We start from the raw sequence: 24,377 nt of genomic DNA on the forward strand, positions 1-24,377 counted from the left end.
ATTCTGTGAAGTATTCTATAAAACATTTATGAAAAAGATAATATCCATTTTTCACAAAGTCTTTCAGAGGAGAAGAGAGCACTTGGATTCATTTTATGAAGTCAACATTATCCTATACCAAAATTATGCTATGACATTATAGAATCTAATAATAAATGTGTTTTGAACTGACAATTCCCTGTGCTTTGGAAGATTCTGTGGTTAAAAATTTGCCTAGTTATTTGAATTTGGTTTTTGTTTGAGAAGGAGTCTCACTCTGTCGCCCAGGCTGGAGTACTGTGGCACAATCTCGGCTCACTGCAACCTCCACCTCCTGGGTTCAAGCGATACTCTTGCCTCAGCCTCCCAAGGAGCTGGGATTACAGGCGCCCGCCACCATGCCTGGCTAATTTTGTGTTTTTAGTAGAGATGGAGTTTTACCATGTTGGCAAGACTGGTCTCAAACTCCTGACCTCAAATAATCCATCCACCTTGGCCTCTGAAACTGCTGGGATTACAGGCGTGCCCCACCATGCCCTGCCAGTTATTTGAATTTGTGAAGCTAAATTTCCAGCTTATGATTTGTTTTCCTCAGCCCTGTTGATCAGCTCTCACTTTACCCCTACTTTTCAGCTTCTCTAATTTTGCTGTTATTTTTTTCTCCATCTTTGGGGAATTTATACTTTTATTTGAGAGTTTTTTTTAAAAAAATTGTATTACCACTCCTGAAATCTCAGACCATCTTTTTGTTCCTCCACCCTGAACCACATCGTTTAGAAGTTTTTCACTGAAATTATCTTGGTATTAAGATTCTTCCATTTCTGTTAATCTGAAAATGTCTGTGTTTTTCTCTCATTCTCGAAAGATGTTGCTGAGTTCCCAACTCTGGGCTGACAGTTAATTTTTCTCAGCATTTCAAAAGTATTATCCAACTGCCTTCTGACTCCCTTTGGGCTGTTAGGAAGTTGCTGTCATTCAATAGACGCTTCATAAGCAATCTGTACCTTCCTCTGAGTCCTTTGCAGGTTTCTTCTTTGTGTTTAGTGTTCCTAGTTTCAATATGCTGTACATAGGCATGTACTGCTTTCATTTTTCCTCTTTGGAATATATTGTTCTTTCTGTTTCTGGAGATAGCTTTTAATTTTAACCAGTGCTATAAATTTACACTATTTTCTCTTTAAATATGATCTCTTCTCCACTCTCTCTATTATCTCCTTTAGAGTCTTTGATTTAAAACATTTTAGAACTTTCCATCTTGTCTTCCATATTTTTGAAATTTCCCATTTCCTGTCTCTCTGTGCTGCATTCTGCATGATATCTCCAGCTAGATCTTCCAGTTCACTAATTCTTTCTCTAGCTATGCTAATTAGCTCTTCAACTCACTGACTAACGCTTCCCCATTTGATAATTTTTCTTTCCCAAATGTATCTGTTTGTTTCTAATTTCCCTTGTTGGTTTGTCATTTTTGTTCTACTTGTTTTTTCTGACAAGTTAATTACCTGAGATCTTAGGCTTCTGTTCAGCTTTTTTTTATTTTTTCCTGGCTTTCAATTATAGCGACTTGTTTTCTTGTTTTTCTAATCTTTGTGTTGCACTCGTCTGATATTGATTGTTGGGGCTCACACTAGGGACTGGGAAAGCTCCTGTGGAGAGAATCGCTCCTGTACTTTCCTATGTCACAGGGCATTGCTGGCCTTGAGGGTCTCTGTCCGTGTGGGGTGCTGTGCTCACCTTTTCACTCTGCTGCTGGCCAAGCTCACAGCAGCCCCCAGGAGCCCTGCCTCTCCCCACTGCTCATGAGCTTGTTTCTTAGGCCTGACACCAGCTCCCCCTTGCTCCAGCCTCAGTGTTTTTGTTTGCTTATTTTTCCAAAGTGGCGGTAGAAAGTAGAGTCCTCCATGCATCTTATGAAAAGGGCAGTGTCTCAGAGCTTTGTCCATCCCATTTTGCCATTCTGTGGAGGGTGTCACCTGAAAGTGCCAAGGCAGGCATCTGGATTGTGCCACCCAAACACCCTCTTCTGCGGCTCCAGTGGAGTATGGACGGGAGTGGAGTTAGGTGTCAGTGCTCAGTTCCTCAGTTTGCCAGGAAGTCCCTGCTCATTGCTTCTTCATGTCCTACCCTCTGTCTTCCTCCCCCAGTGCCACAGACCCCTCAGCCCCAGTCCCCATGGCTGAGCACAGTGGCCATTCCCATGATTATCCTTCTATGGCTTGGATGCTGCAGACTGCTGAACACTTCCTCCTCCTCAGCACACTGGGCTGGGCCAACACCACCCATAGACCCAGTAGCCTCCTGGAGCCCAGTGTACCCGTTTTCCACTGATGTGAGTGGCATGGAGTCTTGTGCAGACATGGGGCTCCTCCTTCTGGCCCAGGTACCCCCATCCACCTGTGGCTGCTCAGTGTGCAGGGGGCCATGAATGGAACCCTCAGGTGTGAACCTGCCCTCACTCGCTCAGGCTCCCCATGCTGACCCAGTTGGATCAAGGCCTTCCTGAAGCTGGGATGGGGTCAGCTGCTTAGATACCTCTGGGAATCATGTTAAATACAGATCTATAAAAATTCACATTGCCTTTTCATCAAAACAAACCCACACTCATCTACTTCTTACCATCTCCAGGGATGTCTCTGAGGCCCAAATCCCCCTCTTTCAGGACCATTGCGGGGCTCCTCCTCTCCATTTTCCTGTCTATACCCGCTACTCACTGGTGTCAAGATGGCGGCCACTAACGTGGTGCTGTTTCTGCACTCTGTGCCCTCCTGTGCTGCCCACCTCATTCAGGCAAGGCCAGCCGCCTAGGTTCCATCTGACCTGCCTTCCACCAGGCGGCCCCCCCGTGGGATTCCCTGCACAACATTCCATTACCGGATGGCATTTCCCATCGGTCTCCCTCAAACCTCAGTGCCTCAACCCAACAGTGGCCATCCTGGTGGTATGGGGGCCCCAGAGACTTCTGTGATGGCAGCCATGTAACCACACGTCCTGGGGTCCCTGAGGCTGGGAGAGAGCACAATAGCCTCTCACCTGGGCAGTAAATGTTCTGGCCCCAAAGTGATGCCTGTCCTGCCCCAGGGCCCCCCAGTTCCATGCTTCCCGAGGGAGTAGCTAGTGCGGGTGTCCACAGGCGTCTCCCACACCACCCCTTCCCCAGCCTTTCAGTGTTCTTACAGACTCACAGCCTCCACAGTAGCACATGGTTCTGTGAGTCTGGTCTTGCAGTCTCTGCTCTTTGACTGGAGTGTTATGTCTGTTATGTTCAGGCTTCAGTGCACCGGCCCATTGTGCTGCTCTGGTGTCTGAGTTTTGAGCTCCTGGCGAGGTTAACTTGGTCAGCATCTTCTCATGGTCATGCCAGCTCCAGCAGCCCAGTGGCTCTGACCATGGAGTTTTCCATGTGCTCTGACTCAGGAGCATCAGGGATGGTCTGTGTATGTTTGGTGGGTTCTGATTGTGGGTTCATATTCCTGGGGACCCTCTGAGTTCCAAGTACACAGTGTGGGCTCTAGGCAGGATTTACGGCTATTTCTTCCAGCAGCCTCCTGGCATTATCAGTCCCAGAAACCTTAAGAAAACTTTAAGCCAGGGGTTTTTCAGATCTCCAGGTAACCTCAGAACTCATACACCTGTGAGCTTGGGCTTATGTTCATTGTTTTCAGGGTTGGTGGGAGGGATGGCGTGCAGGGTAGTGGAAGCTGGGCCTGGGGTCTGGTTCTAGAAGCATCAGGGCTAGAGGGCCTTAGAGCCAGTTACAAGGAAGGGGTGTCTCTCAGGGTGAGGGAAGTGAGCCTCCACCTTACAGTCACTGGGAGAGGACTGAAGGAGAAGCAGCCACCCCCCAGTCCATCCTCACACCACGCACAGCTCCGGCCCAGGCGCTGGGAGACCCCTGGGGTTCCACCAGCAGAGTGGCACCTGGTGGGGAGGGCCAGGGACCCTGGCTGCAGGAAGAGCCACGGCAGATCATAGTGAGCCCTTGGGAGACATCTTTGAGGTTGGGGCCTCTGAGCTCAGGTCCCAGGAGGCATCTGCTGGTGGCCTGATGAGTCTTGGTGGTCAGTGGTCTCCCAGAAACAGCAGCAATGCAAGCTGCTCCCACAGAGGAGGGGGCAGAGTGAGGCTTCTGCAGCCTCATCCAGGCCTGGAGGCACCCCTCCTCTGAGCTTCTGATTGTCCTGTGGGAAGGCGCCTGCGTGCTGGGTTTGTGGATGCGCCTGATGCGCTGTTTGCTGTGTCTTCTGAAACACTGTATGGGCCAGGGCTGGCCTCTGTTGTGGGGAGACTTGTGGGTCCCAAGCCTGCCTCCCCCACACGCACAGCACGTGCCTCATGGCCCTGACGGTGTCACCAGGTGCCTTCTGAATGTGTGTCCCCCATTGGAGCACATCAGGTGTCCCTGCACTGCGCAGGGCCCAGAACAAGGGCGGGGTCAGCCAGCGACATTTGTCAGGAACAGAGATAGTCTTTATTCAAATGCAAGAGATCCGTAGCATGAAAACATCGAGTGAAGTTTCTGAAACTGCCCCATTTATTCACTTCTCAAATGGCACCCCCGCTTGCACGTGTCCTCGGGAGAGTGGGCTCAGCGCCAGCCTGGAGCACCAGATCTGAGGTATCTGCAACCACGTGGGAGCCAGGCCCCTAGACAACGAAGGACAATCTCGTGGAGCAGCAATAACTTATAAGGAGACATAATTTAGAGTAGACGGAGCCTGCAGAAGGAGGAGGCTGAGAGCAGATGGGACGTGGGGACCCCTAAGAAGCAAGGCTGGGAAAGGAGGAGGCTGTTCCCGATGCCCCTGCCGGCCACCAGAGGGCCCGTCAGCGCAGAGAAGGTCGGCCCGGCCTCTCCGCGGTCGGGAGCAGCACGAAATCCCCGTGCCCTGGGCCGCCAGCAGCATGAGCCTGCACAGGAGCCCCCGAGCCCCGGACACCCCACGGCTCCAGGGGGGCCCAGGGGCTGCGGGGCTCTGGTCTTAGACGCAGTTATCAGGGACGCACTCGGCCTCTTCTTCGAGCTCGGGGCAGGGGCTCCCGTTGTTGGCGGGCTGGACCCGGACATAGCGAGTCCTGCTCTTAGCCCCCAGCTTCCCACAGGGGCCTCCGCACAGTCCCCAGGACGACCACAGGGAAACCTCGCAGTCCAGCGGCGTTTCTGGAACTGGACCAAGCACAGGAGAAGCCTAGGTGAACACTCGCTTGAGGCGGCCCTTCCTGCAAACAAGCCCCACCCACCAATGTGTGCATTCGTCGGAGGCCACGCCCACACTTCCACCAATGTGTGCATTCGTCGGAGGCCACGCCCACACTTCCACCAATGTGTGCATTAATCAGAGGCCACGCCCACACTTTAAGGGCTTTCGGTTTCCCCGCTCAGTTGCGGAGTGAGCGGCAAGATGGATGGCACCATGGCAACCTTGGAAACAACCCAAGGACTGGAGTTGCACATTTCTGCGTGAGAGCCAGGGCTGCCGCTCAAGTCTTTGCGGTGTTGAAATTCCCACACCGTGGCAGAGTGAGAAGCCCCAGGAGAGGGTGGACACTCCTGCTGTGGAAAGCTGCTCCCCCCAAACCTAGACCCAGTTGCCACATTTACTGGAATAACAGACAGGGGCACCGGGTTAGCTGTCTGTCTTGCGGGGCCTGGACCCCCAAGGGGCTCAGACGTTTCCAGTATCATTGTTTCCCTGTGTCCCATCTGGTTTTCATAATTTTCATGCATCTAAAAATCATCATTTTGGTGTTATGGTTACACTTGGTAATTTCCATTTTTCCAAAGTAAAATGCAAAGCCCTCTTTTGCACCCCACAGGCCAAGCCAGCCAGATGGGCATTTTTTCCCTGTGGTTGTATGGCCCAGGGCGGGCAGCCCAGAGGGAGGCCAGGAGCTCCGCCTCCCTCTGCCGCCCACGCCAGGACGGTCAGCAAGGGCTCCCCTCCTGAGGACGGTCAGCCAGGGCTTGGCTCTCCTCACAAATCTGCGAGCACTCTGCTGCCAGCTTTGTGGCCACTGAAGGATGAGACCCTTCAACAAGTCACAGGCGTTTGAGGAATTCAAGAAGGATGACAGAGAGTGGAGAAGGGGGTCGGTGTGCAGGTGCAGTTCCTAGAATGGTCTGGCAACCCTGGCCAGGCCCACACCTGGAGCAGTCCTCTCCAAAGTGGCAGGAACAGGGCTTGCAAAGACCTTGGGTGCTGACGCTTTGCAGGGGCCCTGGTGTATTAGAAGCCTGAGAGCCAGGGCCCGGGGCAGCCCACCTGGAGAGCACACAGAGCCGCTGGGAGGTCCCAGCAGGCCCCAGCTTCCCGACTGGAACTGGGGTCGTGGGAGCACCCCCGCCCTGGCTGTGGTGAGGAGTCAGCGAGCATCTGCAGTGCCAGCTCTGCAGAGAGGGCCCTACCACAAACCTCTCCAATGCTGCAAAGCCCTGTGAGGAGGAGGCCTGGGGACGGGCATCCAGCGCGTGAGCAGGAAGATAGAGCGGAGCCAGGCTGGCTTGGCGGGAGCCTCTTGTGTGCCACCCACCACATGCCAGGCCCAGCCTCTACCCTTGGGAAGCCAAATGTCACAGGAAAGACCATTGTGGGTGGTAGTCTGTGCTCCGTTCCCACAGGGCCAGCATGGAGTGTGCTGGGGAGAGCCTTGAGGGCACAAAGGAACGGAAGCAGGCCAGCAGGAGGCAGGTGGACGCAGGAGGCACCAGACAGGGTTGGTGGGAGTGGCTGCAGGCATCCTTCTCAAAGCTACGATGCCTGCAGTGCCCTGGGAATGAGGAGCCATGCTACCCAGTGGCACTTGTTGGGACATTGGTGAGGGAAGGTGCTTGGCTCAATCCTGCTCAGGTGCAGTTTGGGTGGAATTCTCTCTCCCTCCTCCTCTGCTCTCAGAGCTCACAGCAGTCTCTCCCCACCCCCTGCAATGCCGCTCCTGCTTGGCCTCGGCTGACTTTATGCCCTCTCCTGGCCCGAGGCACTGGCCACGTGCTCCCCTGCCCACTGTGGCCCGGTGCCCCTGATGGTGGGGCAAACCACAGGTCTCCGGACCCTCTGCCCATGAGAGGCTCTTCCCATCAGACCAGCTGTCCACCACAGACAGTGCTGGCACGTTTGCCTGTTGGGTAAGTGGCTCAGGCACATCTGCTGGCATCTGCTTGGACAAATGAGTGAGGACCTCAAGCCTGAGCTGGGCAGGGGCAGCACCGAGGCTGGCACAGGGAGGCCAAGTCTATCCCAAACGAAGAGGAGGGATCCAGGGCTGGGCACAGCCTCTGTCTGGGAGTGGTTCCCGCCAGCCGTGCGGAGCTCACCGCCTCCTGTCTCAGCCGCCCTCCCCCTGCCTCCAAGTATGGCTGACAGTAAGCTTGTAATTACTGCTGCTCCTCAAGATGACATCTGTCCCCACCACACCGCTTGGGAGGGGGGGAGTGTGTGGGACAGCTCTGCACCTGCCTCAACTCCAGCCAGCAAGGTGGAGGACGATGGGACCCATGGCCACGTTGGTGGGCTCCAGTTCCTTCTGGGGAAAGTCTGAAGTCCACTCTTGTCTGGAGCCTACCCTGACCCTCCCACACCCATGTCAGGTAAGAAGCAGAGACCCAGAGCCAACAGGTCCCGACCCACGACACAGTGAGGCGCTGCAGGCCACAGGTGCTGCTTGGAGCCAGTGGCCACCACCCAGCTGAACGTGGAGGGAACTGCCACTCAGCCCCAGCGTTCCCACCTGCCTGGGGCCAGCAGGTGCCTGGAGGAGCTAGGGGAACACTCATCAGCACCTGCCCTGCCCCACACCAAGGCACCTGTGAGCAGAGCCCCAAGCCGAGACCCCCACAGGAACCTTCACCTGGTGGCCACACAGACGGGGCCATCCTAGCAAGCTTCCTTGTCAGCTGTGACACACAGGTCACCCGTGGGTGCATGTCTGATGGGACAGTGTGTCTCGGGTACTCTCTGGGGCCTCCTTTCATTCTTTCCTCTATGCTGTGGGGTGTAAGGTGTTTCCAACTGCAGATATTGTGGAAGAGTTATATCTTCAGCGTTTGAATCAACAGAATCCTAAATCTCCTCAGCACCATCTTGCAGCACACGCTTCGAATCGCTATTTGGAATTTCTCTGAGCCTTAGATTTGGGTTTGGTGGTGGCCCTGTGGCAGGGCTGGGGCAGCTGTGTGTCCCGTATGTCCTGTGGGGTGCCAGCCGCAGCTTCTCCCTCGCAGGACGGATGAGGCTGTGGCAGACACTGAGCTTCCCTCTGAACCTGAGCACCTCTACCCGCTGGAGTGATGCCCCTGAGCTCTGCCGTGGCACTTTCCACAGCCAGCTCTTCCCTGGCATCTGGAGTGTGGGGGGGATGGGAAGGGAGTTTTTACCTGACGCACTGTCCACAATCTCGTTGTCCCTGCTGGCCAGGACCGAGGGGGGAGGGACGAACACCCTGGGGCTCTGTCGCAGCCGTACCAGCGTCACCCTGGCGATGGGAGGCAGGGCCTTCAGCCGCGGGTAGTAGAAGGAGTTGGCCGGATGGCTGGGAGAGGAGGACGTTATCTGGGGAGGAGGAAGAGGAGGTTGGCATGGGGTCCAAGAAGGCCACCTTCGGGTGTGCATCTGGCCTTACTGGGGCCAGTGGCCAGCGTCCAGCGCCCTCCACCCCACTGTGGGGGACAGGGTCCCTTGTGCTTCTCTCAGACGTCCCATGGGGCACGGGCTGGAAACTGAGGCCAGGAAGGGGCGGCCTTCTCCGGACTCTCCTTCTCCCCACTCTCCTCCCTGCAGTGCTGCGACCCAGTGGGGCAGGGCGGGCATGGGGGGCTCTGCACCCCCTTGCTCACTGCCGCCCCTAGAAGCAGAGCCTCTTCTACACAAAAGCTGCAAGCGGCTGTCCTGGCTTGGGAGGCGCGGGCACAGCCAGGACTCAGCCATGTCCCGACCACGCGGGGCCACAGCGGCCCTGGCACACGCGGGACGCCCACTCACCTCGGTCACCGTGTCCTGCGGGATAGTGGCGAAGTTGGGGGAGGAGAAGGTGAAGCCGCTGTCCGTCCCGGCGTCGTAGGGGTACAGGTCCAGCGCCGCCTGCTCCCGCCAGCGGTCCCCGTCGCACAGGTCCAGGCTGTCCACGCCCACGAACCAGTCCGGGCTGGGCACGATGCGCACCACGAACGAGACCTGCGGCCGCGGCGGCTCAGCGCGCCCGCCAGGGCCACGGCCCCGCCCCCGCCCCCGCCTGCCCGCTGCTCACCAGCGAGTGCCTGCGCTGCACCTCCAGCTCCGCGGACGTCTGCCCCGTGCCGCTGGGGACCGCGGGCGCCGAGAACACCGCGTGCACGCTCTGCAGCGCCTCCCCCGCCGCCTCGATCTCCTTCATCAGCGCCCAGGCCTCGCCGCGCTCGGCGAAGTCGCGCAGCCCGTTGCTGACATACTGGTTCTTCCTCCACATGCTGTAGTCTGAGCTGTGCGCGGCCCCTGCGGGACCACCCGGCCGCGCCGCGGGCACCGTGAGAGGCGGAGGTGGGGCTTGGATCCCAGCGGGCGCCCCAGGGGATCCCTCCCCGCCGCCCGCAGGGAACCGTGTCCCCCTTTTGTCACGTCGGACCGTGACCTCCTGTGGCTACCCCCTGCCCCGACGCGGGGCTGCGTGGCCACCCGCAGCCCACCCTCCCCGTGACCGCCTCCTGCCCCCACGGCACCCCCGAAGCCCAGAACACAGCCAGCTGCACACGGCAGGCGCTAGGCAAATGTTTCTTGCTTCAGAGTCTCCTGGACGTGAGCGCGCCCCAGACTGGGAAGCAATGTGCAGCTGTGGGGGGCTCCGGGGCCGCAGCCCTCCTGGAGGAGCAGGAGTCGAAGAGGGGCTGCACTCACCCAGCAGCGAAGACCACTGCGCGGGGGGGCGGAACAGGGGGTACTGCTTGGGGAAGGCCGTCTGGCTCCACTTGCCGGTGAAGGTGATGCTGTATTTGGCCGGGGCTCTGGCGGAACAGACAGACTCTCCCCCACGAGGGTGGCCGGCGGCGCCGCCGCTGAGAGTGGCCAGGAGGAGAGCCCAGAGGGCCCTGCCCAGGGCGGCGGCCGGGCTGGGGTTTTCCATCACCTGGGAGCACAGAGGGGAGCAGCCGCGCGCTGGCACCGCCGTGCCAGCCTCGGGGTGGAGAGCCGAGAGGGCTCCGGCCGCACTTTGGGCTCCAGGACTGCCCCGTGCGCCCGCGCACCCCTCCCTGCTCTGCAAAGCTCTCCTGCGGCCCTTGGGAGACCCCCATCCGCGGAAGGGACGGCGCGGGGTTAGATGCCCGTGCGCCTGCGAGCGACCAAGGGTAACGGGCAGGTTTTCAGTCCAAGTCCCTGCAGCTGGCTGGGCGGATCGGGGTGCGGCCTCCGGGAGGTGCCCTCGCCGCCGCTCTCCCCACCAGCCTCCGCCGTCGCGGGGACCCGGGGTCTTGCCTGACTGGCCGCCCCCGGGATTAGACCTGCAAAGCTCGGGTCGCCACCAGTCCCGGGGTCCCTCTGGAGGTGCCACAAGGTTTTGAGCCGCGGGGAAAGTGCAGGAGGCCCGGGCCTCTCTGGGTGTCCCGGGGGCGCGCAGTACTCACCCGGCAGGAGCGGCGGGAGCGCAGCGGGCCGCAGTCGGGTCCCAGCCAGAGCCCGGAGACCCTATTTAAGCCCGAGGCCGTCTCCCCGGGCCAGCCAATGAGGCTCCAGTTCCTCCCGTCCTCGGAGCCGCACAGCCTGGCCTCCAGCGAGGGGCAGACGTGGGAGAAAGGAGGAGAAGGGGCTGCGGGGGCTCCAGGGGCTCCGCTTTCCCAGCTCGCCCTGCCCAGCGACCTTCCCCAGCCAGATCACTCTCCTCCCCCGCCGCGCAGCCGCACCCCTTCCTTTGTCTGTCTGTCCTGTCCCTCCCCTCCGGTCCCCTCCCCTCCCACACTCCTCCTCCCTCTCCTCTCTCCTCTGTCCTCTCCCTTCCGATTCTCTCCTGTTCCCTCGAGCGCCTTCCTGGTGCCTCCCTAGGTGCCTCGGAGGGCAGTTCTGTGCCCCAAGCCGGGAAAGCACAGAGCGTGGGGGCGGAGGGGCTCTTGTTTTCGCCTTCTTGAAATTAAAGCCAGCGAGCTACACCTTCCCGCAGGGTGTGACCTGGAGGGCCCTGAGCGTGGCCTGACTTCAGTCAAGTGCTGGAGGTGGCCTGGAGCTCTGGCTCCCGGATAAGGCATCCCTGGTCTCCGCGGTCCTGGCGTTAAGTCTCTTTCCTGGCATGGCCTAAAACTGCACAAAACAGCCAAGCGGTCTACACTGTGGCCCCAGTGCATCTGCCAGCCATCCCTCCTGGAGGGAGGTCAGAGTGGGCTGAGGGTCTGGGGTGGGGCGCGCAGGGAGTCAGAAAGAAGCCACAGAAAGGGGGCACCCTCCCCAGGACTCCGTGCAGGGCTGGGGCTGCAGGCGGGCGGTGTGGGCAGTGTGTGCAGCGTGTAGTGTGTGTGCGGTGTGTGTGTGGTGTGTGTGTGGTGTGTGTGGTGTGTGTGTATGTGTGGTGTGTGTGTGGTGTGTGTGCGGTGTGTGTGTGTATGTGGTGTGTGTGTGGTGTGTGTGGTGTGTGTGTGGTGTATGTGGTGTGTGGTGTGTGTGTGGTGTGTGCAGTGTGTGTACATGTGTGGTGTGTGTGTGGTGTGTGTGTGGTGTGTGTATGTGTGGTGTATGTGGTGTGTGGTGTATGTGGTGTGTGGTGCATACACGGTGTGTGCGGTGCAGAACCCTCCCAGGGGCTCTGGGCCTCCCTTCCTCTGGGGTGCGACTAACAGATGCTGAAATTGGTTCCTGCTCCATGTCAGGAAAATATTTATAGGTCCCCAGTCATGGGATCTGGAAACCAGAGTGGAGGAAGGAGCGTGGGGATGCTCTTGCTCAATCCTTCCCGGCCTCTGCTCATCGGAATCACCCAGAGGGCTTTTAAGTTTAGACAAAACACTCTGAGTTTTGGAATGCTGTTAATGTTTCACATATTCAACAAGAGAAAAAAAATAAATAGAAGTAACAAGGACAGAATGCAAACAAAAACAGATGAGCTAACCTATATTTTAAGTGCAAATCACAGATAAGCTGCAATGCCGTATTTAGACTCCAGACTCCCAGGCCAAAGACAGATTCTACTTCAGTGCTTCTCCAATGTTTTGATCTGAGGACTCCACACTCCTAAAAGTCATTGAGAGCCAGATGCAGTGGCTCACGCCTGTAATCCCAGCACTCTGAGAGGCCACGGCAGGAGGATCGCCCGAGCCCAGATTTCAATACCAGCCTGGGTAACATAGGGAGACCTCACCTCTACAAAAAAAAAAAAAAAATGAGCTGGGATGTGGTGGAGTGCACCTGCAGTCGCAGCTACTCAGGAGGCTGAGGCAGGAGAATTGCTTGAACCCGGGAGGCGTGGGTTGTAGTGAGCTGAGATCACTGCACTCCAGCCTGGGCGACAGAGCAACAGAGCGGGGTTCCATCTCAAAAAAAATTTTTCATTGAGGAAATTTCTGTTTGTGTGGATTACACCTATGGATACTTATCATTTTCTAATCATAACATAAATGTTCAGAATACTTATCAATTCACTTAAAAATAACAAACGATTGCTATTACACGTTTTATGAAAACAACCAGACTTTTCAACATGAAGAACCTGGCTGAGAAAAGTGGCATGTTCTACGTTCGTACAGGTCTTCGTGTTGCCTGGCTTAGCGGAAGCTGGACTCACGTCCGCTCTGGCACTTCCTCTGCTGAGATGTGCTGTTAGTTGAAGTCTATGAGGAAAATCCAGCCTTGTGCATATGTTACTCGCCTTGTCAGATACCTGCTCTGGCCTGCAGCCCTCGAAAACCGCTGTGTGCCCATCAGAGCGTGGGAACGGCTCTCATGCAATGGGCTTCAATCTCATCAACCGCCTGGAAGGATCCCAGGCCCTCCACGGGTCCCCACAGTGGGCCTGGTAACCACTGCTGAGGCCAGACTCACATCCACAGGGCTTTTTCCCAGAGCAGCACGGGGCAGCCGTACTGCAGCTCCTCCGCCTCCCGGGACTAACCCCTCACTTTCTGGGCAGCTTTCTCCACGGAAAGGAGCTCGGGCTCCTTGGCAAAGCTGCTGGCTCTGGGTCTGAGGAGAGGAAGGAGGCGCTGGGCCTGGGGCATGTTCTCGTGTGGGAAGCCAGGGTGCCGCTCCAGAGATTCGCTCAGGCACCGCCCCCTCTCAGTCCAGTTCTGGCTGTGGCAGCGGCTTCGAGGCTCCCCAGGTCTCACAGGAGGCCAAGGATGCTGCAGAACAAACCAGGGGCCACTGGAGCTCTTTCTTCCTGCCCAGAGCCCTCCCTGAGGTGCGGCACAGGCACCCAGGCCTGGCCCAGCAGCCCAGCCCTCACGCCGTCTCCCTGAGCTCTGCGACCTGGGACCCCCATGAGGATGTGGTGTGGTGGTGGGCCCAGGCCTGGGGGCCTCCATCTAGAATGTGGGATGGTGGTGGGCCGAGGTCTTTGGGGGGGGCTCCAGCTAGGATGTGGGGTGATGGTGGGCCCAGGATAGTGCTGGGGGGGCTCCAGCTAAAATGTGGGGTGGTGGTGGGCCCAGGCCTAGGGGCCTCGGGGCCTCCATCTAGAATGTGGGATGGTGGTGGGCCGAAGTCTCCGGGGGGGGCCCCAGCTAGGATGTGGGATGGTGGCGGGCTGAGGTCTTAGGGGGGCTCCAGCTAGGATGTGGGATGGTGGTGGGCCGAGGTCTCTGGTGGGGGGCTCCAGCTAGGATGTGGAGTGGTGGTGGACTGGGGCGCTCCAGGCAGAGCCACAGCTGATTTGTGTGGGAAGGGACAGGGCTGGTTTGGAGCGCCGGAGTGGATGGCAGCCAGGAGGAACTTCCTCTGGTGGTGGGAAGCTTCTCCAAAAGCATGCCTGTAAAGGCCCTGGGGCACCATGGGACATGGGAAGGTTCTTTGCTGTGCTCAGAGAGGGGACCTGGCAGGCCTGGGGCCAGGTGCGCTCAATTTGCCGGATCCTGTGGTCCCTTAGGTTGGATTGGGCTGGGGTCTCAGGCAGAGCCATTTCTGCACCGAAGCAGGGACCCAGGCCAGTGACAGAGTGAGCCTGCGTGACTCCGAGCTTTCTGGGTCTTGCTGGAAACCCCTCTGACTCTCAGACCCTCTTCTGTGATCCAGAAGGCTCTATCCTACCTTCTGCTGAGGGTCACAGGAGATAGCATTTTGCAGTGCCCCCCAACCCATACAGGAGAGTTTCTCTGTGCCCACTGGCAGGAGGATCACCCACCCCACACACACAGTACATTCATTCATTCATTAACCACGTGGTGAGTATTCTTTGCATCTCAGAGATGGGGACGCAGAAGTGATCCCACTAGACCCAAGGCTGCGGGAGGCTGGGTGGAGCAGATACATTTTGTAAACTGGACTCCCTTATTCAACAAAGTGTTTAGTGAATCCGTTGACAGCAATGTCAGGGTCCTCTGAGGACAGGGCCTTCCTGGAGGTCACCTGAGCCACTTGCCCCAAGGTGGTTTTCAGGGGAGTGTGGCTCAGGGCTGTGGCTGCAGCCAGCGCTCACTGCCTGTCTGTAGCTGGGCAGAGCAGCCCATCTGTCTGCATCCAGCTCCACCTGGCTGCCCTGCCATGGCCCCAGGGGGCAACCCCTTGTCCTTGACGCCGCTTACTGCCTGCTGCAGCTGGGTAAGTGTAGACTGCAGTGTGAGTAATCGGCGGCCCACACTCCCAGGGTGTTGGCAGTGTTTAAAAGTTGTCTGTTAACCAAAATGTGTTGCTAAGGTTGGACTTTTGGACAACCGCAAGGTGCTGTGAAGCTCCCAGTCGGGCCTGGGAGGGTGGGGTCTGTGCTGCTGAAATTGGATCTGAGCAGGCGGGTGTGGGGTTTCCATGGGTTTGTTTGTGAGCCGTGTGGAGCCTACAGCACAGAGGAATCCCTGGTGAGCCTCTCCTGCCAGTCCTGCCCTGTTCCTAGGCTGTGGCCCTGCCCTGGGCCCCAGAACCCAAGATCCCTCCAGGGGCGCTGCAGTCCCAGTTGGGAAGGGAGAGGCCTTCTTTACCTTTCTGCGGGGCTCTGGCCGGCGCCCTCCCTCAGGGTCTGGCATGACAACGGCTCTTTCAGGGCTTGCCCACAGCCCCTCCCTGGGGTGTGGCACAGGCACCCAGGCCTGGCCCAGCAGCGCCGAGCTCCCAGCCACATCTGCTGACTCAGACTGGGAATCCCCACCCACAGGACCGGCTGCCTCCTCCAGAGCGCCCAGACTCCAGGTTCTGTTTCTGGATCCCCAAGGGACGCTGCTGCGCATTGGAAAACCCCCCCGAAAAGTGCTGCACTGGCCGGCGTGGGTGCCTGTTCACTCTGACGTGTTCCCAGGGCCTTGCTCCAGCCAGGCACCATGGGCTCTGCACACCTGCTCTCTAAAGGCTGCCTCAGCCTTTGAGACTTCAGACTCCCAGGGATGGGGCCACGACATCCAGTGGCTCTCCCTGCCCGACTCCCCCCTTCCTCATCCTCAGATCGCAGGGGATGGGGCCTCCAGTGGCTCTCTGCAGCCCACTCTCCTCTCTCCCTCCTCTTCAGCACCCGCTGACCTCCTTCCTGCCTGAGACACCCCAGGGTTGCTCATGCCTCAGGGCCTTTGCACGTGCAGCTCTCCCTACCCAGAGGATTCTTTCCAGACCGCCTCCTTCCTGCCATACAGGCTTCAGGGAGAACAGCTGCAGGTGACCCCCCACCCACCAACAGAGGAGTGCCGGGTCACACCCTGTCATGCCAGGATTTATTTTCAATCAGAGCTCCTACAGAGAACTAAGCCTACCGTAACCAGTGTGAGCAGACAGGGATTTACTATGGAGGTAAGTAGCTTATAGAATTGTGAGGAGGGTTGGAGGGAGGCTCTGGACTGAGTGTCCGAGGGTGACCTCCCACGCTGCACAGCAGGATGGGGTTGCTGGGTGGGCAGCTGGTCCCCCCTGCGCAGGAACCAGCCACCCCAGCAGCAGGTGGCCACCCGCTCCTGCGTCCCCCTCGCCCACACACCTCCAGTCTACATTCAGGTTTCTCTGACACTTCCGATTGATTGGCAGAGCCTGAATCAGGTCGGGGAATCCAAGGTTTTGGATTCAGCATTGCAGCCTCTGCAGTCCAAGAGGACAGCCAGAAGGAGGATGGGGATGGTGCCCATGAGCTGAGCCGCAGCCCACACAGTGCTTCCCCCTGCTCTTCTCTGACTTCTTAGCTGATGCTAAGTGAGGACCTTGCCTGGCGGCTTCACCTCTGGAAGCACGAGTGCTGCTGCCATGCCAGGCTGACGGAAGTCAGCATGCACAGCAGTCTTACCAGTTTCACAGGGGCTCCCCCAGTCCCACCTTGCAAAGGGGGCCAGGTCGCTGCTAAGCCGCGGATCTGGGAGGAGGATCTGCTGCTATCTGCTTCTAAATACTGTTTTGTTTTCGTTTTTCCCTCTGTTCAACAGTTGACCTCCCTCGAATAGGAGCCTACCCATTTTCAGTGGCACTTGACAGTAGCTTTTTCTGCCCACAGTAATATGTCAAGACCGCAGCAGAAAGGACGGCACAAGGACCTCTGGGAAGTCTTGTCTTTCTCCAAGCAGTGAGAAAAGTGGCAAAAACATCAGAACACATTTTTAAGTACTCTGGAAATTAACCAAAGGCTTGCAGCAATCTATGTAGAGTTATTTTATTTTATCGAGAAAATAGGGTGAATCTTAGTGAGAACAGCATGCGTGCCCACTCACCCCCCCCCCAGCACTGTAGTAGCCTTAAAAATTAACAACCCATCTTTGTAATAAAAACTAACAGCCTGGCAGCCACTGGAGCTGGGGCTCTTTCAAAGCCTCATTTCCAGAAAGTCATGATTATTTGACGTATCTGGTGGTTCCCTGGAAGACACCACTTGCAATCTGTGTTTCTGACTTGATTCAGCGCTTACCCAGCAGGAAGAGACTTTTCTCCGGGGGCTATTGTTGAAAATAATTATAGGCAATCAATGAACTTTGCAGTTGGGCCAGGTGGTGGCTAACAGTTGGGCATGCAATAGAACAACTAAATAAATAAATAAATAAGGAAAGTCTGGGAAATGAGATGTCCATGAGGACCTTTGAAAAGAACTGAAAAAATCCAACATATTCCTGGGACTCTAGAAGGCCACACATATTCCCAGGTCTGAGTGCATGCTCAGGAAAGACCTCGGAAGGCACTGAGCTGTACTTCCAGCTGACCTTGAGGCTCTGTGCAAGCAGGAAGTGAGGGCTAGTGTGGAGTTGCTAACTGCCATGGAACCTCAAAACAGAAACTGGGAGACGACTGGTTCTGGGCCTCCAAGGAAATCTCTGTCTGCTCATTAACTGACCGCTAAGGTAATTGAGATGAGACTTAGTGGCCACACATGGCAGATAATACAGATTTTGCATAATTAGTTCAGAAACGTTAGTAATAAACTACAACAAGCCCCGGGGTAGGGGAGGTATCTGATTTCTGGATTTGCCACATTATACTATTTAAAATGCTCATTTTTCAACCAAAAATTGTGAGACATGAAAAAGCACAGGAAAGTACAGCCTACACGTGGGGAAGAGAGCGATCAACAGAGACTGTCACGGAGGAAGACGAGGTGCCCCAGGTACCAGACACATTCTTTAAATTAGTGGTCTTAAATGTGTTCCGAGAACAAAGGAAAGTTTTTCTAAATAATTTAAAACATGAGCGTATGTTTCACCACACAGAGAATATCAGTAAAGGGCAGAAATTATAGAGAACCAAGTAGAAATTCAGGAGTTGAGAAGTACAGTAACTGAATTTAAACGCTCACTAGAAAATCTCAGCAGATTCGAGCAGGTAGTATGAAGTGTAAGTAAAAAAGGAAATACGTAAGTGGAAAGGATCCAATCTGAGAACAAAAAGAATGAAGAAAACTGACCAGAGACTCAGAGACCTGTGTGACATCGTCAAACATGCAAACAAACGCATATTTGACGCCCCAGAAAGAGAGGAGGCAGATAAAGGGGCAGAAAATTATTTGAAGAAATCATGGGCCGGGCACGGTGGCTCACACCTGTAATCCTCCTTAGGAGGCCGAGGTGGGTGGATCACCTGAGGTCAGGAGTTCAAGACCAGCCTGGCCATCATGGTGAAACCCCATCTTTAAAAAAAAAAAGAAAGAAAGAAAGAAAGAAAGAAAGAAAGAATGGCTGAAAATTCCCAAAGATAAAGATGTATCTACACAGACAATAGCTTAACCAATTCCAAGTAGGGAGCATCAAAGAGATAGCCACACTTAGACACATCATTACCAAACCATCATGGCCAAGGACAAAGAGAGGATCTTGAAGGCAGCAGGAGAGGAGCAAGTCATCTCGTACAGGGGATTCTTTCACCAGAAAACACGGAGGCCAGTAGGCAGCTGTATGACATATTAAACATGCTGGGAAAAAATACTGTCAACTAAGAATATCTGAAAAATTTAAGGTGAAATTAAGACATTATCAGGTCATCAAAACCAGCATTTATCACTAGGAAACCTGTCCTACAAGAAATACTAATAAGAGCAGCTTAGATTGAAATGAAAGAACACAAGACAGTAACTCAAAACCACATAAGAACAGAGAGCACTGGCAAAGGCAATGACATAGGTGTACAGATAAAAAAGGCATTCTAGGAAGGTTCTGGGAAGATGGTGGAGCAATAAGCACCAGAAATTGCACTGGCAGAATCTGATGTAACAGTTTTGGGGTTCTGGAGTCTATTGAAGGATTGCAGCTTCCAGGAGTAGGTTTGGATGGCAAAATGCAATTGATTTTGGCACCACAGCAGTCACCCATCCTCCCCACCAGCCCCAGGGCAGGCAGTTGTCCACTTGTAGCTGTGAAGAAGCAGGTGGCCACTGTTTCACCTCCCTCCATTGCTGCAAGCTCGCCAGCACTGGATGAAGGGACTTCATTTTTCTCCTTTTCCCTTTTTGGAAGCCAGACATGAAAGACTAGGACATTCAAAAGCAGCTGCATGTATGGGGAAAATTGGAAAGTGATATTGCATGCCCAGGGAAAGGCACAGGCTCAGAAAAGACCTGAGAAGACCTGAAGTTTGTACCTAAGACTGACACTTGGCACGGAGAACAGCTACAACAACAAAACAGTAACAGAAAGCAGCGAACCCTGGGGAAGCGGCAAAACCTGATTTTCAGAGCTATGATATTAGATTCAAATGTCCGACTTTCAAGGAACAGAATCACAAGGGATACAAAGAAACAGGAAAGCATGGCCCATTTAAAGGAAAAATGTCAGTAGAAACTGTCCCTAAAAAGACCTGATTACGTATCTGCTAGAAAAAGCCCTTAAAACAACTGTCTTAAAGATGCTCAAAAGATTAAAGGAAGATGTCAATAAAGTAAACAAAAAAATGAATGACCAAATGGAAATATTCATAAAAAGATGTAAAAACTAAAAAGAAACCAAAAAGAAATTCTAAAACTGAAAAGTATAATCATGGAAATGAAAATTCACTAGAGGGATTAAAAAGCAGATCTGAGCAGGCAGAAGAAAGGATCAGTGAATGTGAAGACAGGACAATGGAGATTATTGTCTGGGGAACAGAAAGAAAAAATATGACAGTGAACAAAGCCTAAGAAACCTGTGGGACACCATAATACAGGGCAGCATATGCATTGTGAGAGAAGAGAGACTGAAAGGGGCAGGAGAACATTTGAAGAAATAATAGTTTAAAACTTCCCAAATCTGATGAAAGACATGTATATAAACATCTAAGAAGCTCAATGAACTCCAGGTAACATGAACTCAGAGAACCCACACTAAGACACATTATAATCAAATTTTGGAAGACAGATAAGAAGACAGAAGCTTGAAAGCAGTGGGAATTACTTATCACAAACAAGGGATTGTCGACAAGATTATCAGCAGATATCAAAAACTTTGGAGGCCAGAAAGCAGTGGGCTGATACATTCTGAGTGTTCAAGAAAAATAAATAAATAAAGACTCTATATCTAGCAAAACTGTCCTTTAAAAGTGAGAGAGGGCTGGGTGTGGTGGCTCACTCCTGTAATCCAGGCTGTGGTCAGGAGTTTGAGACCAGCCTGGCCAACATCATGAAACCCTGTCTCCCCTAAAACTACAAAATTAGCCGGGTGTGGTGGTGCACACCCATAATCCCAGTTACTCAGGAGGCTGAGGCAGGAGAGTCACTTAGAATCTGGGAGGTGGAGGTTGCAGTGAGCAGAGCTCGCACCACTGCACTCTAGCCTGGGCAACAAGAGTGAAACTCCATCACATACACACACACAAAAAAAAAAAGAAAGAAAGAAAAAAGAAAATAAAACTTTAAACAATGAAAACAAGCCAGGAGCAGGGGCTCACGCCTGTAATCCCAGCACTTTGGGAGGCCGAAGCAGGTGGATAACGAGGGCAGGAGTTCAAGACCAGCCTGGCCAAGATGATGAAACCCTGTCTCTGCTAAAAATACAAAAATTAGCCAGGACTGGTGGCGGGAACCTGTAATCCCAGCTACTTGAGAGGTGAGGCAGAGAATTGCTTGAACCTGGAAGGTGGAGGTTGTGGTGAGCCGAGATCGTGCCACTGCACTCCAGCCTGAGTGGCAGAGCAAGACTGTCTCAAAAAAAAAAAAAAAAAAATGACCAAGGGAGTTCACTACCACTAGGCCCCCCCTGTGAGAAATGCTCAAGGAAGTCCTGTAGGGTGAAATGAAAAGACAGTAGACAGTGACTTAAAGCTATATAAAGAAATAAAGAACTCCATGAAAGCAGATATGTTACTGTAATGATCAAAGTTAGTAGTATAGTAACATTGGCTTATAACCACACTTTTTTATTTCCTAAATGATTTAAGAGAATGCGTTTTTAAAAGCATGAGTCAAAAAGCTAGTGTTCTCATCACTTTGGTTGTTTGTTTTTTGTTTTTGTTTTTGTTTTTGAGACGGAGTTTCACTCATGTTACCCAGGCTGGAGTGCAATGGCGCAATCTCGGCTCACCGCAACCTCTGCCTCCTGGGTTCAGGCAATTCTCCTGCCTCAGCCTCCTGAGTAGCTGGGATTACAGGCACACGCCACCATGCCCAGCTGATTTTTTGTAGTTTCAGTAGAGACGGGGTTTCACCATGTTGACCAGGATGGTCTCGATCTCTTGACCTCGTGATCCACCTGCCTTGGCCTCCCAAAGTGCTGGGATTACAGGCGTGAGCCACTGCGCCCGGTCCCACTTTGGTTTTTAACTTCACGTCTTGCTTTGTTCATACTTTGAGTCTAATGCATTTAAAAGAATGATTAATGTGTGTTTTGAGACATGCAGTGAATTAAGATGAAATTCTGTGACATCAGCAACTGAAAGAGGTAAGATACAGCTGTAAAGGAGCCAAATTTATTGAAATTAAGTGGGCATAAACTTAAATTAGAGTTATAACATTAGAATGTTAAATGTAATCCCCATGGTAACCACAAAGGAAATAGCTATATAATGTACACAAAGTGAAATGAGAAAGGAGTTTAAATATTTCACTTAAAAAATAAACATAAAAGAAGACAGTAATGCAGAAAATGGAGGAGAAAAAAGTTGTAAGGCAAATAGAAAGCAAGCAGCAAAATTATAGCTGTAAATCCCTCATTACCAGTGATGACTGTATTTATGTATTTTGTTAGTTATTTTGAGACAGGGTCTCCCTCTGTTGCCCAGACTAGACTGCAGTGGCACGATCATGGCTCACTGTAGCCTCAACCTCTTGGGCTCAGGTGGTTCTCCCACCTCAGCCTCCCAAGCAGCTGAGACTACAGGTGCATACCACCACATCCAGGTAACTTTTTGTATTACAGGCACATGCCACCACACCTAGCTAATTTTTGTATTTTTTTAGTAGAGACGAGGTTTCACCACATTGGCCAGGCTGGTCTGGGACTCCTGACCTCAGGTGATCCACCCACCTCGGCCTTCCAAAGTACTGGGATTAACTGTGTGAGCCATCGCACCTGGCCAGGATGGTCTGACAAATGGTGTTGGGAAAACTGACAACCACATGCAAAAGAATGAAGTTGGTCAAGCATGTAATCCCAGCATTTCGGGAGGCTGAGGTGGGTGGATCACCTAGCCAACATGGTGAAACCCTGTCTCTACTAAAAATGCTAAAATTATCTGGGCATGCCTGTAATCCCAATTACTTAGGAGGCTGAGTCAGGAGAATTGTTTGAACCTGGGAGGTGGAGGCTGCAGTGAGCCAAGATCATGCCACTGTACCCCAGCCTGGGCGACAGGGCAAGACTCCATCTCAAAAAAAAAAAAAGAAAAGTTGGACATTTTGCCTTACACCATATGCAAAAATTAACTCAAAATTGATCAAAGACCTAAATGCAATACCTAAAACTATAAACCTCTTAAAAGAAAACATAAGACAAATCTGTACAACTTGGATTTTACAATAATTTCTTGGATATGACACCAAAAGCACAGGTAACAAAAGAAGAAAGTAGACAAAGAGGACGTCATGAAAATTAGAATATTTGTGTATCAAAAGGCAACATCAGAGTAAAGAGGCAACTCAAAAGATGGGATAAAATATTTGCAAATCATTTGTCTGATAAGGGATTAATATGCCGAATATATAGAGGACCCCTAAACCACTAAGACAGAAAACTCAATTTAAAAATGGGCAGAGGACGTGAATAAACATTTCTCCAAAGATGATACACAAATGGCCAATAAGCAAATGAAGAGATTCCCAACATCATTTATTATTGAGGAAACGCAAATTAAAACTATAATCTGACATCTCACACCTATTAAGATAATTATTATTAAAAAAATAATAAGTACTGGCAAGGACGTGGGGAAACTGGAACCCTTGTACACTATTGATGGGAATATAAAATGCTGCAGTTGCTACGAAAAACACTGAAAGTTCCTCAAATTTAGAAACAGAATTGCTGTATGATCTCACAATTGCACTTGTGGGTATATACCCAAAATAATGGAAATCAGGGTCTTGAAAATATATTTGTATACCCAAGCTCATAGCAGCGTTATTCACAACAGCTAAGATGCTAAATCAACTCAAGTGCCTACCAGTGAACAAATGGATAAGCAGAATGTTATTTAGCCCTAAAAAGAAAGGAAATTTAGCCTTAATAAGGAAGGACCTTTGCTACAATATGGATGACACTTGAGGACATTATGCTAAGTCAAATAAGCCAGTCACAAAACACAAAGATTGTGTGATTCCGCTTATATGAGGTACTTAGACAGTCAAAATCAGAGAGACAGACAGTAGATGGGTGGTTGCCAGGAGGTGGTGGGAGCAGAAATGGGGAGTTATTGTTTTTTGAGTGTACAGTTTCAGTTTCACAACATGACAAGTTATGGAGACAGATGGGGGTGACATTTATACATTATGAATATATTTAATGCCACTCACCTGTGCACTTTAAAATGACTAAGATGGTAAATTTTATGTTATGTGGTTTGTTTTTTGTTTGTTTGTTGTTTTGAGGCAGAGTCTTGCTCTGTCACCCAGGCTGGAGTGCAGTGGCGTGATCTTGGCTCACTATAACCTCTTCCTCCTTCTGGGTTCAAGCAATTCTCCTGCCTCAGCCTCCTGAATAGCTGAGACTACAGGCACCCACCACTACGCCCAGTTAATTTTTTTTTCCTTTTTTTAAGTAGAGACAGGGTTTCATCATGTTGACCAGGCTGGTTTCAAACTTCTGACCTCAGGTGATCCACTCGCCTGGGCCTCCCAAAGTGCTGGGATTACAGGCGTGAGCCACTGTGTCCTGCCTGTTATGTGTATTTTATTACAATAAAAAATTGGGGAAAACATTTTAAAGGACGATGTAAAAATAAATAGTTTATCTGTGTAGCTCTTTTTTCTCCTATCTGATTTAAAAGACAACTGCAGAGAGTGATAATTAGATATCTGTGCTGGTAGGAAAATGATGTATAAAGATTATATGGCAATGACAGCACAAAGGAGGAGGAGGAAACAGCTGTATATGAGCAAAGTTTATGTATACCATTGAAATTAAATTATAATTAATCTGAGATCAGTTGTTATAAATTAAGATACCAGTTATAATCCCTAGGGCCACCGCTAAAAAACACCTCAAAAGATATAGTAAAAGAAATGACAAATACGTTCAAATGAGACACTAGGAACTATTTATTTAACACCGAAGAAGGCCATAGGGAAACAGAGGAACAAAAAAGACGTAAGACATATGGAAAACAAATGGAAAATGGTACGACTAAATTCTACCTTGTCAGTTCAGTACGCAATGTCAATTAAATGTTAATTAACACTCCAGTTAGAAGGCAGTGAATAGAAGAGTTGACTTTTAAAAACCATGATTCAATGCACAT

The 24,377-nt window shown here is 52.5% G+C and overlaps 1 protein-coding gene across 1 annotated transcript; it reads right to left on the reverse strand.

Annotated features, from left to right (window-relative positions):
• Window positions 1–4,421: 4,421 nt before the first annotated feature.
• On the reverse strand, window positions 4,422–10,885 carry SPON2 (spondin 2). The gene is made up of 6 exons (XM_032253894.1): window positions 10,562–10,885; window positions 9,837–10,065; window positions 9,214–9,437; window positions 8,949–9,140; window positions 8,345–8,519; window positions 4,422–5,140 (listed from the first exon to the last, which is right to left on the reverse strand). Exons 2-6 carry the CDS (start codon window positions 10,060–10,062, stop codon window positions 4,956–4,958), a joined length of 1,002 nt encoding a protein of 333 aa, XP_032109785.1. The 5' UTR covers window positions 10,063–10,065; window positions 10,562–10,885; the 3' UTR covers window positions 4,422–4,955.
• Between the last annotated feature and the right edge of the window lie 13,492 nt (window positions 10,886–24,377).

Source organism: Sapajus apella, unplaced genomic scaffold (assembly GCF_009761245.1).
Source record: "Sapajus apella isolate SASKATOON/1434 unplaced genomic scaffold, GSC_monkey_1.0 scaffold85, whole genome shotgun sequence".
Taxonomy (NCBI): Eukaryota; Metazoa; Chordata; class Mammalia; order Primates; family Cebidae; genus Sapajus; species Sapajus apella.

Coding starts and splice junctions, on each gene's coding strand:
- SPON2 (XM_032253894.1), bottom strand. CDS start 10,062: ATGGAAAACCCCAGCCCGGCCGCCGCCCTGGGCAGGGCCCTCTGGGCT. Junction 9,141..9,213: donor TGCAGCGCAGGCACTCGCTG/GTGAGCAGCGGG, acceptor CCGCGGCCGCAG/GTCTCGTTCGTGGTGCGCAT. Junction 5,141..8,344: donor GATTGTGGACAGTGCGTCAG/GTAAAAACTCCC, acceptor TGCTTGGTCCAG/TTCCAGAAACGCCGCTGGAC.